The 13,436-nt window shown below is 45.9% G+C and overlaps 1 protein-coding gene across 2 annotated transcripts in view; it reads right to left on the reverse strand.

Moving 5' to 3' along the window:
- Positions 1-4,679: 4,679 nt before the first annotated feature.
- Positions 4,680-13,436, reverse strand: part of LOC147628221 (protein trichome berefringence-like 7) — a 51,600-nt gene continuing 42,843 nt past the window's right edge. The window contains exons 3-4 of one of the 2 annotated variants that reach the window (XM_086813287.1): positions 5,604-5,762; positions 4,680-5,512 (exon numbers count right to left, since the gene is read on the reverse strand). In XM_086813287.1, coding sequence (XP_086669413.1) covers positions 5,206-5,512; positions 5,604-5,762 — 466 coding nt within the window. In that variant the 3' untranslated portion in view covers positions 4,680-5,205. The remainder of the gene's footprint in view (positions 5,513-5,603; positions 5,763-13,436) is intronic. The other variant, XM_086813288.1, reaches the window with a different exon arrangement.

Consider the following 13,436-nt stretch of genomic DNA (forward strand, 5'->3'; position numbering starts at 1 on the left):
CCCGAGAATGACTAACTATTGGTAGGTCACTAAGCCCCTAGCCCTGCTCTCTTCTAGACATGCACTCTCCAAGTATTATCAACCCCCCCGAGCATGACTAACTATTGGTAACCTAACTATTAGTAGGTTACCAAGTTTCTACGCACGTAGCTTCACCATAGAGTTTGGGTTTCTCCATTTTCTCAAATGTAAATTTCCCTAGATTCAGATTGGATTAAAAAAGAAAGAGGTCGTTCCAACATAGCCATAGCTCACCCCAAGTTTTTGAAGCAAGTGAGGTTATGTCTTGAATTAGTTCACTCTCCTAGTCAACACATGTGAGACCATCACTCTCCTAGTCAACACTCTAAATGTTTATGAGACCATGGTGTAATTGACACATGCACAATGGCATGCCACAAAAATTAAGCTATATTAAAATACCTACATGCGTATATGGAGATAAAAGGTTGAGGCTAAGAATGTATCAATTAAAAGTCTGAGGCTAAGAATGTAATCAATACACACATGTGCATGGAGCATGGAGCATGGAGTAACTTAACTTGGCTAATGAATTTTGAGTATGATTAATAAGGGAAAAAGGTATTCCACATAGCCAATCCTTATGTAAAGCTGATGTGTGCAGTTACATTTACAAGTGAATTGTAATTGTGTTGATTTTGGCATAGTTACAATCTCTTTTCACCAAGTATCTAAGATTTTTCTGCCACCACAATTCCCTCCTAATTAGGGTGGGGAAAATAGTATTTAATTGCTCTTAGTCTCATGTCTTTCTAATTTTACACATTGACAGGTTGTAATGGGTAAACTCTTTTAATTTCTCACTCCTTTAGAGGGGTAGTAGATAACTCATGAATATAGGTGGAATTAAGAAAAAAACTCTAACCTTTGTACTTCAATAGGCTACTACAAAATGTGTGAAGTTTAAATAAGGATGGCTACATTGTCAAGAGAAAATTCCTTTAATGGAGTTGTGACGGCTCCTGAATTACTCAAGCAAATCATTATACTCTCCTATTAAAATCTCATTACTATTAAGTATGAAAACAAATTTTAGCCCATGAATGTGAAGAATAGTCTAGTCTCTCACACAAGGAAAAAATGTTAGAAGTAAAGAAAATGAGAGAAAAAAGCACCTCTACCTAATAAGTATATGTTTCAATCTTTGATGAGTGAACATAATTAGGTTTCTTACATGCTTTTTGAGAGTATTAAAGAATTAAGTGTGTACCTTATAATCATGTATCATTGAGATTAGTGATCGTATTATAGACTTTGCTTGATCTATTGGAAAACTTCACTATGAAAGAGAAGACTTCTTAGTGTGGTGAAAACATAGAATATGCACACATTGAGGATCTTGATGCATTCAACACCGTGCTTTTGTGTGAGACAAACTTAGATGGCTACTATAAAATGCTAGGAGGTAGAGTGGCTAATGAAGCAGAGGCATTGCTAAGTGATGAGCACTCAACTTGCTCCATGCACTTGAAACTTAAAACATTGCAGCTTAGCAACTTAAGGGGTAGAAGCCTAGGGTGTCCGTTTATAAGGCCCCTCCTTGGATGGCACCTCCCTGAGTGATAACCTCCTCAAGTAAGAAGCTTCTAGAGAAGCTTCCTACAAGTCACATTTTTCAATAGGAGAAGTTTCTTGGAAAGTGTCCTAGGGTCCACCTCCTCAAGTGGCAGCTTCCTAGGGATCACCTTTTAAGGTGGACAAGTTTGACCTCTTCTAGGCGAAGCTTCTCGGGAAGCTTCCTAGGGGCCACCTCAAAATGTGAAAGAAGCTTCTTCAAGTTTCCCATGCAAGCTTCACACTTGCTTATGCTAGCTGGCTAGTTAGAGAAGGTTCCCATGGAACTTCTCGCTTCAGCTCATCCAATGCCCTTGGTTAGGCCCCGTAGTCTAGGCAAGGGCCTAGCTTCAATGCGCAACCACTTGGCTCCATGCCATTAACTCTTCAATGGCTGGCTCCCATCATTAGCCTACTTGGCCGTGTGCTAGGCCTACCAAAACCATCCCACCACAAAGGCCACCATCTAGTGTCTAAACTAGGCTGATATGCATAGCTGCTCAAACATGGCTTCTCCTCATTAATGGGGCCTTACAAACATGAGCTAGATATATCCATATAAATCTAGAGCGAGGGTGAACAATGATCTCCAACACCCCCCCTCAATGGAGACCCAAAAAGAAATGGGTATCTCGCCCAATGCCAAGTCAATGTCAATGCCGCTTCACACCAAGTCTAAATGTAATAGACTAGCTGCACCTCTTGTGATATGGTGATCTTCAACACAAGATGATACTCAACCTTCATGTGTTGGGTGAAGGCATGGAAAATTGGATCCTTTACAATGGCTATGCAACTCTTGCTCTCCCTATCTAGCACCATGTCCTCCAAAATCCATGTTAGCCAAAGTGACTCACAAGAGGCTATGCATTGAGCATTGTACTTAGCCTTTGTTGAAGAGAGGCCTCTATATTTTTTGTATTTACAAGGCTTACAGATTTTATTTTTATGAAATAAGACTTGCAAGTATTCTATTGTTGCAATTGTGTACCGCATAGTGTCAAAAATGACATATACAAGTGACTAATTTTCACACTAGGCCGACCAAACTTAAAAATGGTATGGCTATTACTAGTCTTAAGCAAGTATGTACATGAAGTCCTAGAACTTTTACGTGTTTGACATTAAACTCAAGGTAAGACCGCTTTTTATGTTCAGCATCATCTCAAGTGGATAAGATGACAAAGCACCTACGATAGGTCGGGTGGGTGAAGCCATGTTAACTTACAAAGTGGTTTTTGTAGGTTCATAGAGACAAAGGGCCAAAAAGGATTCAAAAGGAACTACTCGAACTTCAGACTCTAAACCATATCTTTTATCCTCTTCGTCTCTATTAAGGAGGCAAAAACATGAGAGGTATACTGTTGTTTTGTGGGTTTTTGAAGGCTTTCGACCACAAATCATTAGTATACCTTTGAAAAGGTATACTATTGTTTTGTGAATTTTTGAAAGACAGTAAAACCTTGTAGATTGCTTGTATGGTCTTCTTAGCACGAGGTATTCAAAGTTGCAGGAGCTTCATTGAGCTGTGAAGGCTTCATTATGAGATTTTCACCATCGATGACCACATTCTCTTCGTTAATAAAAATGTCCATATTTTTCTTGTATTTCTTAAGGATGATTTGAGCGCACAGCTCATCTATGGAGGCCTTGCTGGGAACATGGAATTCTCGCCTCTTGGGTGTCAAGACAGTGGGTTGGTCCTCCAAAGATGCAGCCATCAAGAAGCATTTCAGTTTTTGGAAAAGAGAACATTATCAGATCATGGAAGATTCCACGACTGTCCTTGAGATGGATTCGGTTCTCTGAGAGCGATTATGCAATATGGATCACAGATGCTTGGGCATATACTTACTCGAGCTTTGTTGTCACCAAGAGGCCGTGCTCAGATAGCACCCCAGGCAGAGCCAACAAAGTGCCTCTCATACCTCCATTACACATTCCTTTCAACGGCCTCTTCCTATTACACAGGATGCCATTCAAGCTCCACAGAGACGGAGGGATCACTCCAGCCATTGAGCTACTTACTAGAGCAAGGAACCCTCTGACCCAACGCACCCACAGAATCACTAAAAAGAGAGCTTGATCCCTTCTAAGAGCCACGCGCCTTCATCCTCATGGACATCGATCTTCCACTAGTTTCTTGCGGTTCCAGGATCCAGGCATACTTCAACAACATGGAGAGGTCCCACCACAGACAGTGGGCGTCATCACTGTTTTACACTCTGTAATGATGGTATCATTATTGGTTGAGGGAAATGGATATCATGACACTATACTCCATTAAAGACACATTGAGAGATTTTTGTTTCGTGCTTACTACATTGCATATGCAAAGACCTATATGTAGGCCCTGCTCTGACATTAATCTCTCTCTCTCTCTCTCTCTCTCTCTCTCTCTCTCTCACAGTTAGCTACCTTGAGGGATCATCTCCCTCCCGCACAAGTTAGCTGCCTTGAGGGATGATCACTCGAGACAGTGGATAAGATTTTAATTGATTGTAATCCATGTGCTTTTTTTGTAAATGAGGCTGGCTTTGTTTTATCAACTACTTATCTACAAGTATCTTTACCATGAAACTTTTCCCTTTACTCACAATCAAGGAAACATGATAGCCAACGATGCGAAAACTTCCTGTGGTACTACCATTGGCCTCCATACATCAAGGCTCGCCTGATTACATTAAGGAATTGATGTTACATCAAATAAATGACATCTGTAGTGCTAACCTTCATATGCATTCACAAACAATTGGATAATCATGGTTGCAGCAGATCACTGTCAAATTTATTGTGCACTGTGTAAGCAGGCAAAAACCAACAGGATCATTGTTCTGATGCAGCAAAATTGTCAACACCCAATTACTTCTGGCTAGTAGATTCCGATTTGGGTTCTTGTGGGTATCACCAAAGAGCATAAAATCAGGTTACCCAAGCCCAAGAAGATTTGCATGCAAATAGCACCTAATTTTTTGGACTTATTAAAATCAACTTATGACCATGCAGATCAATCCAGAATCATCACTGCAGGCAGCTTGCACTAGCATTAATGTGGACTTCAGTTAAAGAAGACAACTTGGATAGATGAGGCATGTCAAGTTGTTGAACGGCTTGATATTTCTAACATTACTATCTACAAATATTATTTGGTGTCTCTAATCAAAAAGAATTGCTAAGATTATTAAGAGTGCCATCTTAACATTCAAGAACTTTACATGAAAATGAATAGAAAATACAAGAAATCTTGAAGTACAAAGACCTGAAAGATGTCTTTTGACCAATGAGAAGAAAATCAAAGAGTTGAACTAGAGGACCATACAAAGCTGTACCTCTTTGTCAAATAGTTTGACCTTTGACTAGTCAGATGGATGAAGAAAGCATAGAGCCAGTTAGCATCACGTTGTCACATGTCTAAGATTCTGTCAAGAAAACTGTGCCTTGCATCATCCATCTTTCAACAGAGTAGAACATGAGTAGGCTGCTGTAGTAGAGATTGTCCATATTCAACAAAGCTCTAAGCACACAGTCCTGACCCTTATCTCATCAATGTCCCATTCAATTTAGTCCCCTGATATGGTTGACCACAGTTAGAATCGACATTAACCGCCCTCTCTTTTTTCTGTTCCAACATCAATGGTGAGCCCAGGCTCCGTCTTGTCTTTGAAGCAAAGCAGCATAGAGCAGCCTATTCCACGAGTCTGGCAGCCCTGGAAGACACCAGTGACCACAATCCACTACATTATTGTCTCGTGTCCAGTTAGCCACATGACTGTCTCTACGATACGCTGACATGGACGTGATATTTAAAACAGTAATAGGCACATCTACATGCCGGATAACATCCTGCAACACAGGTAAGTGTGGGAACTCCTCTGTGTAAGTCATGTTCAATACAGGCTTTGTTTCCGATTGACACAAACGGTCGCGCCAATTGCCCCTGTCCATAAAAGATCAAATCAGACATGCTAGCTTATGTTTTTGTGATTCAAGCAAACCAATTTTACTCAGCTTGATCTATATCAACTTACTCCCAATGGGCAGGCTCATAGCTGCGAAAGAAGACCTGCGTCTTGGTTATGTTGACCTTTGACTTGACCCAATTTGCCCATGTGCCCAAAGCTATTCGATATGCAGTTTCTATGTTCAACCCCAATTTTATGGACTTCTCCACCTGAAAGTAGCAACCCCTGTCACCACGAAAAAACAGAAGCTCAACAGCAGCAGCACCCAATCTCTCTCTCTCTCTCTCTCTCTCTCTCTCTCTCCCAAAATGAAATGAAACATACGTAGACGTAATCTAGAAAACTCACCAAATAAGCAAGCAACAACAAGCCCACCCCCTAAATGTTAGGGGAACAAGTTGCCCCACCGGCAACTCATCCAGGGGGGATGGGTCAAGTTATGCAGATAAAGGGGAATGGTGGACACCCTCTTCGACACATGGAGAGCACAGAAAGATACGACCAAGTAGAGGCCACTCTTCTCAAGTTCTCACGCATGGCTTTCACAGGTAAGAGAGCGCGCTTACAAGGCACTAAGATTAATGTGGGAGATGATCTTACACTCTTGCAAGTACAGCAAAGGAAATGGGACCATGATGCATTGAGCATGGCCACCTTGAATTTCGATGGCATGCGATGATCTGATCCAGGAGATTTTGCAGAAACCTACACAGGTAGAGAGGTGTTGTTGTATACAAAGACCCTGAAAAGGGCTGTCCAAGATGTTGAGGTACATATGGGAGTGCCTACATATGGTAGCTAGACCCCTACTGTTAGAATTGTGCATCTCAGTGTTTTGGGGCTTTACTATTTATCTGGGATTTTACTGGATTTTCTCCTATTTATTTGTCCAGGGCCAGTCAGCCAGCCCTAGAGGCAGTCGGCCAGTTCCCGATTATTCACTCATTCATCCACTTCCTTTGCACATAGTTCAACATTCAGTTGCTAGCTGCTGTTATAAAAGGTGATCTTGTCCAACTCTCTCAATCTCCTTTGCACTCTCTCATATGTTTTCTGTTTATGCTTCCGCCTGTGCTTTCTCCTTCATGGTATCATATGCTTAGGTCCAGGCTGCTCCAAACTCTGCAAATCTGCCCACTTTGCTGTGCATTTTGCTTCCATCACTTCTCCGGCTGCAGATCAGTCCCATACAGTAGCTGCGTTTCAGTACCTTGCTGCGTTTCTGGTCCAGCCCTCTTCTGGTTGCTGTCGGCCAGCCCTACAAGCTATGTTTTGCTCTTCAGAGACAGGTTTTGAAGTGTTTTGGCTGCGTTTTTTTCTTCAGCATCTGTTGGTGATGCGTTTCTTGCTCGTGGTGCTGCCAGACAAGTGGCTCTTCACTGTCTTCTTCCACCACGAGTCCCTGCCCTTCCAGTAGGCGGTTCCCGATGGATCTTGGAATGTTTTGCTGCTGTCCCGCCTCTTTCTCTCTACGGTTTGAGAGGGGGCTGATTGTTCCTGGTGCCTCGCTTCTTCGTTGGCAAGCACTTGAGAGAAGTGTTTGAGAGCTGAGATTTGTTCTTTGCTGCTGTGGATATGGCTCCCCCCTGTACGAACAAGGATGACAAGTTGAAAGGATCCAACTATGTTCATTGGAAGCTTCAGATGCAGATCTGGTTCATCCACAAGGGTTTGTGGGACATTGTTCAGGGCCCTAAAAGGAAGCCCGAGCGTCCTCAAAACTCTAGGCGGTGGACTCAAGATCAAGAGGATAAATTTGTTGTGGAATTACAAGACTAGGAGAATCGGGACTCGAAGGCGCATTTTGTGCTTGTGCGGGCCATCACCGAGGAGGTCTCACCGGCAGTGCAAACTCTCACCAGTACTCATCAGGTATGGTCAAAATTGGAGGATCTCTTTGCACAAGATTCATTGATGAGGATAGTTACCTTGCACGGGCAACTCTACGGCTTGTTATTTCCTAAAAACAATTCCACGTAGTCTTTTCTCATGAAGGCCAAGGTTATCCATGACCAGTTATTGGCTATGGGTGCTGCTTTGTCCTCTTCTCACCTGGCTGCTCTTATCCATGACTTTTCTCGGATACAACACTGTGTCCAAGGCATATCGTCTTTATGATCCTCAGGCCAGTAAAGTTGTTGTGAGCCGTGATGTAGTGTTCGACGAGACTCCTACATCTTCAGAGGGGGGTGGTGAGCTTCTTCTTCCTTCACCTCCGTCTCCGCCTTCTTCTCCTCCTCCTCCTGCTCCCGCTGTTTCTGTTACACCTCCAACTGAGGATACTCAATCAGATGATGATGACCTTGCTCCTCCTCCGGCGAGTTCGAGCATATCTATACCTGGTTGGTATTATCAGACAGTTCGTGATTTTGGGTTACGTGAGCTTCCTTCTGCTCCTCCGCCTGGTTCTCTTCGGCGTTCTTCCAGAGTTACAGGGAAACAACTTCATGAGGGCAACATGTTTGTTAATTATGCTCTTATCATTAATGGTCTTTCTGGTCCCACTTCTGTAGACGAGGCTCTTTCACATGAGCCTTGGCGTCGTGCTATGCCGGCAGAGCTGGATGCTATCGAACGGAATGGCACTTGGATTTTGGTGCCTCGGCCACTGCAGCGCATAAGGTGATTGGTGTGCGTTGGATCTTCAAATCAAAGTTCCAAGCTGATGGCAGCTTGGACAAGCACAAGGCGAGGTTGGTTGCCAAGGGTTATGCTCAACGTCCTGGTGTCGACTTCGATGAGACCTTCGCTCCGACGGCCCGGATAACTACCATTGGCACCGTTCTTGCACTTGCAGGACATCATAGTTGGCACGTTTTCCAAATGGACGTCAAGTCGGCTTTCCTGAATGGAGAGCTTACACTGGAGGTTTATATTGATCAGCCGCCGCCAGGATTTGTTGTTCCGAGCAAACAGGATCATGTGTACCCGCGGCTCAAGAAGGCCTTATATGGTCTAAAGCAGGCTCTGCGGGCTTGGTACCAGCGGATTGATGAGTTCTTTCAAAAGCTCAGCCTGCACCGTTCTCACGCAGATTCAAACCTTTATATCCTCCTTGAGAGGGGGTTGATTGTTATCATTGTGGTCTATGTTGATGACCTCATCTTTATAGGTTCTTATTCTGTGCGGATCCGTTCTGTTATGGATGCTTTGGAGACAGAGTTTGAGACGACGGATCTTGGCCTCTTGCATTATTTTCTTGGCTTTGAGATTTGGCAGACCTCGAAGGGCATTTTCTTCTCTCAGCAGAAGTACACTCGGGAGATTCTCGACAGATTTCAGATGACTGGGTGCAAACCAATATTTCTCCTATTAATATTGGTGAGAAGCTTTCTTCACTTGATGCTTCTCCAGGGACTGATCAGGGACAGTATCGAGTTCTCGTCAGTTGTTTGGTATGGTTGACCTACTCCCGATTGGACATATACTTCGCAGTCAGTTTATTGAGTTCCTTCTCATTCAAAACCCGTCAGCACCATTGGCGGTGTGCTCTCAGAGTTCTTCGGTACTTGCGTGGCACTCTGGATTTTGGCATCTTTTATGGCCAAGGACGCACTCTTGTTGGATGGTCTGACTCAGACTGGGTTGGAGATCCAGATACACGGCGTTCGACCACTGGTTGTGTTTTTTCACTTGGGTCTGGAGCCATTTCTTGGAGCAGTAAAAAAGCAGCCTACTGTGGCACTTTCCTCTATTGAGGCGGAGTACCGTCCAATTTGTTATGCTACATGTGAGGCGATATGGTTGCGAAGATTATTGGAGGAGCTCGGCTGTCCTCCTACCGGATCTACTCTTCTTTGGTGTGACAATCAAAGTTGCATCGCCATTGCCAAGAACCCTATGTTTCATGCTCGTACGAAACACATTGAGATTCAATATCACCATGTTCATGAACGGGTTCTTGCTGGAGATTTGCGTTTGGAGTATTGTCCTTCCGCGGAGAATGCTGCAGATTTGTTCACCAAGCCGGTTTCTCAAGCTTCCTTGGCTCCTCATCTTCGGATTCTCGGAGTTTGTTCACCATCTGGTGCTGAGAGGGGGTGTTAGCACATTCATCCCCAATTTTTGCTCTTTTATGGTGCCCATTTGGTCCCTTTTCCATGGCCCTTGCTTGTGGGCTGGCCACCCCTTCTTCTAGTATTTTTCTGGGATTTTTCCCAGCCTTTCTGGCATTTTCCAGTTGGCCTTGTCCAATAGCTCCAATCGGCCTGTTTTGCAGCTCTAGTCGGCCAACTTCCCCCTACTATAAATAGTGGGTGCTGGCCTCTCATTTCTCATTCAGTCTTGTACATATTTTGCTCCCTCACTTATGAGACTTGTAGTGTCTCTTGCTTGGGACTGTTTTGCTTCAGTATATTCATCATAGTTTTTCCCATATCTCTCTCTCTCTTGCACTCTCTGTTCAGCACATTCTAGTGCCACTCTGCTTCCGCTATGTGCACTCTTTCATTGGGATCTCTATCCCCCACAATGGACTTCAGCATTCCATGATGCTTGAACACTTGTGAAAGATATATTTTAACCATATGCTCAACTTTGGTCTTTTTGACTGGCAAGAAGTGAGCTTGCTTGCTAAACCTGTCCACAATTGTCCAAATTGCATCATTACCCTGTTGGGTGCGTGGCAAGTCCATAATGAAATCCATTGTAATACTTTCCCATGGTTGCATGGGAATAGGCAATGGCTGAAGCAAACCTGGTGCCTTTTGCCTATCAAATTTCACCTTTTGACAGGTGATACATGCACGTACATGTGCCTTTATGTCCTTCCGCATACCTGGCCAAAAGAAATACCGCTCAATCATGTGCGTAGTAGGCATTATGCCATGACCAACATATGGAGGAGCATGGCACTCATCCAAAACCTTTTGTCTCATGTCAGACACCACACATAGGCAATTATCTTTCATGAGATAACCCTCTTTGATCACATATGAGGCATGTGCATGACCAGCCATCAAATCAACCCAAATAGTGACAAAATCAACATCCGTATGATACAAATCACGCATGGCAAACAAGTCCCCACAGGAGGACGGGGACCGAGTTTTGAGCTAACCAAATCAGTCCGTCAGGGGTGTCCCCTCGCCCCTTTTCTTTTTCTCTTCTTTGCGGAGGCTATGAGCATGTATTTGACGGCAGAGGAGGTTGGTTTGAGAGGACTCCAGCTCCCAGTCAGGGGGGAGGACCTGCTCGATGCTGAGTTTGCAGACGACACGGGCTTATTTTTGCATGGCCAAGAGGCCAATCTTCTTCGGGCAGAGCAATCGCTCCAGGTTTTTAGTGCAGCTTCGGGAGCATTGATCAATTGGCGCAAGACGGTGGCCTTTTGGATCAGTAGTGCTCCCACTCCGGCATGGAGCCCGGACCCCGGTTTTAGATGGATTCCTCCTAGCACAGCAGTGCGGTATTTGGGATGCCAGATTGGACTAGATTTGTCACCTGAGCAGCAGATTGCCCCGCTTCTTCTAAGCATTCGGAAGAAGCTTTTGTATTGGAGTAAGCTCGACTATCCTTGGCTGGGAGGGTGGTGGTGGCAAATCAGGTCCTGTTAGCGACCATGTGGTACATTACGTCTTGCTGGATCTTCTCGAGCTCTTGCATCAGCCAGGTACAGAGACTGATCAGGAACTTTCTTTGGTCTGGGCGGGACGGTCAGCCAGCTCGGGCAAAGGTTGCATGGACAGTTATTACACTTCCGCTGGCTCAGGGAGACTTGGGCATTATAGATCCAGTCGATCAGAGTAGAGCCTTATTGGGGAAGCTTATTGTTCGGGGGTTGCTTCCAGGCGCTAAGCCTTGGAAAGAGCTTCTCTTGCAGCGGCTGCAGGCTCGGGCTCCCCCAGCAGGGGGCACTTGGGCACCCAGAGATTCGCTGGATCTTCATAGAGATGAGGAGGACAGGCCTCAGTAGAGGATGGGAGGACAGATTTGCTTTGAGCATCCTGAGAGCTTGGGAGCTGCTGAGACCGGGGCTTACTCAGCGACCTCCTTCTTGTGTTGAGGAGCGGGCCAGACAGCCGCTCATCTAGAGCCCAGCGGTTCGCACAGAGAAAGGTCATATGCTGGGTTCTCGGCCTCGTCTAGCCTGGGGACCTTTAGCGGCAGGCCCAGCACGTAGTTTTGGAGACTGGCAGGCCTTCTGCAGTCTCCCAGAGGAGATCCAGGTGGAGAGGCTGAGTCACTTCAGAGGGGGGTTGATTATGAGGGATGATATTCAGGAGGCACTCACAAAGGAGTGGTTCACGCCTTTCAAGCTAGTGGCCCCACGGTGGATGGGAGCCTTTACACAGTTGGAGATCCTGATTGCTGTCAGAGCTGGCACTGAGGATGGCAGATGCCTCTACTATGAGATTCAGGATGAGGGCAGACTTCAGAGAGTGAAGGTGGAGTCGCCTTTGGTTGCAGAGTGCACCTTTCAGAGGATACGGGTAGTGGCCGCCGCTTCTCGGAAGTGGCATATTGACCCCGACCCTGCAGATGTGCTCCCGGATTGGCGTATATGGGCATATGCAACGCGCCCCTTGGCCCGGCTACAGTGGGACCCTGGGGAGTACGAGTGGCATGATCCTTATGCATCCCTTGAGGCCACAGAGATCACCTTTTTCCACTATACAGTTCGGCTGGGACGGCATATTTTGACGGCGAGGAGGATGGTCTCTCCACCTGCAGCGGGGCATTGGCGGCTACAGGGACTCTCACAAGAGTTCCTGGAGGATTTTTGGGCTCGTCTCTGGGCTAGTCGACAGGCCCGCAGGATCTCGACTTTCCAGTGGCTGGTCGCCCACAGGGGCTCAGCAGTTGGCACCTAGCTTGTTTACAGCGGTCTTCCGGCGGCCTGCGTCCGATGCGGCCACCCTTTGGAGACACAGAGACATTGCCTTTGGGATTGCCCTCAGGTGCAGCAGATTTGGCTACGGATGCTGCGTATTCTGGCCCCCCTCTCTCCAGAGGGTATGTTTACGTGGGGTGCCGCTGCTTGGTCGACTTCGTCAGGGCTTGCTATGGGCTATGAGATGGAGCAGGACAGTCAGGCCATCAGATTCATTAGGGGCCAGTCTCGCCTGGTTCCGGCACCGGATTTCTCATCCGCCAGCTGGACACAGGAGAGGGATTTACGATGGGAGCTCCTCAGCAGCCTCACCATCTGGTTCACCTGGAGGGCCCGGTGTTTCACAGCCTTTGAGGGGAGACTGGAGCCCCCAGCAGAGACTGTACGGGGGATTTGGCAGGAGTTGATCCACACCCTGCGAGGACAGTATGACCGCATCCGGGGCGACTCGGATGAGGCGATCTTGCGGCGACAGGCCTTTCACACCACCTGGCGCAGCGGCCCCTTCTATACCTTACACACAGGATCCCCCCGTTGGCATTACAGGCCACCTGTTTGGCTTCCCCCCCCCCCCCCTATTGAATGATTTAGCCCCTCAGTCCTTTGTACTGATGCTTGTATTTTGCAGCACCTAGGGAGAGTCTCCCGGGCTGCCTTGCTGTATTCACTGCTCTGCTTCTCTTATGAGCAGGAGAGATCTTTTGTAGCCCTACGGGCGTTTTTATATAACTAATGAAGGATCTTTTCTCGGGGGAAAAAAAAAAACAAGTCCCCATGAGAGGCAACCGAGATAGCTGCTACATACGGCTTTCGTAACAATGCATCGGCCACTACATTCTTCTTTCCTGGGGTGTGCAAGATCTGAAAATGAAACATAGAGAGGAAATTGGCTATCCTCATATGCTTCTCTGACAACTTAGTTTGGGTGAGAAAATACCTCAAACTCTGGTAATCTGTCTTCACAGTGAAATCAGCCCCAAGAAGGTAATGTTTCCATATAGTAAGTGCATGAATTACAACCAAGAGCTCTTTCTCATAAATACTAAGAGACAGCTCTGCATCATGCA

This window comes from Cibotium barometz, chromosome 19 (assembly GCF_041138505.1).
Source record: "Cibotium barometz isolate CiBa-2024 chromosome 19, ASM4113850v1, whole genome shotgun sequence".
Classification (NCBI taxonomy): domain Eukaryota; kingdom Viridiplantae; phylum Streptophyta; class Polypodiopsida; order Cyatheales; family Cibotiaceae; genus Cibotium; species Cibotium barometz.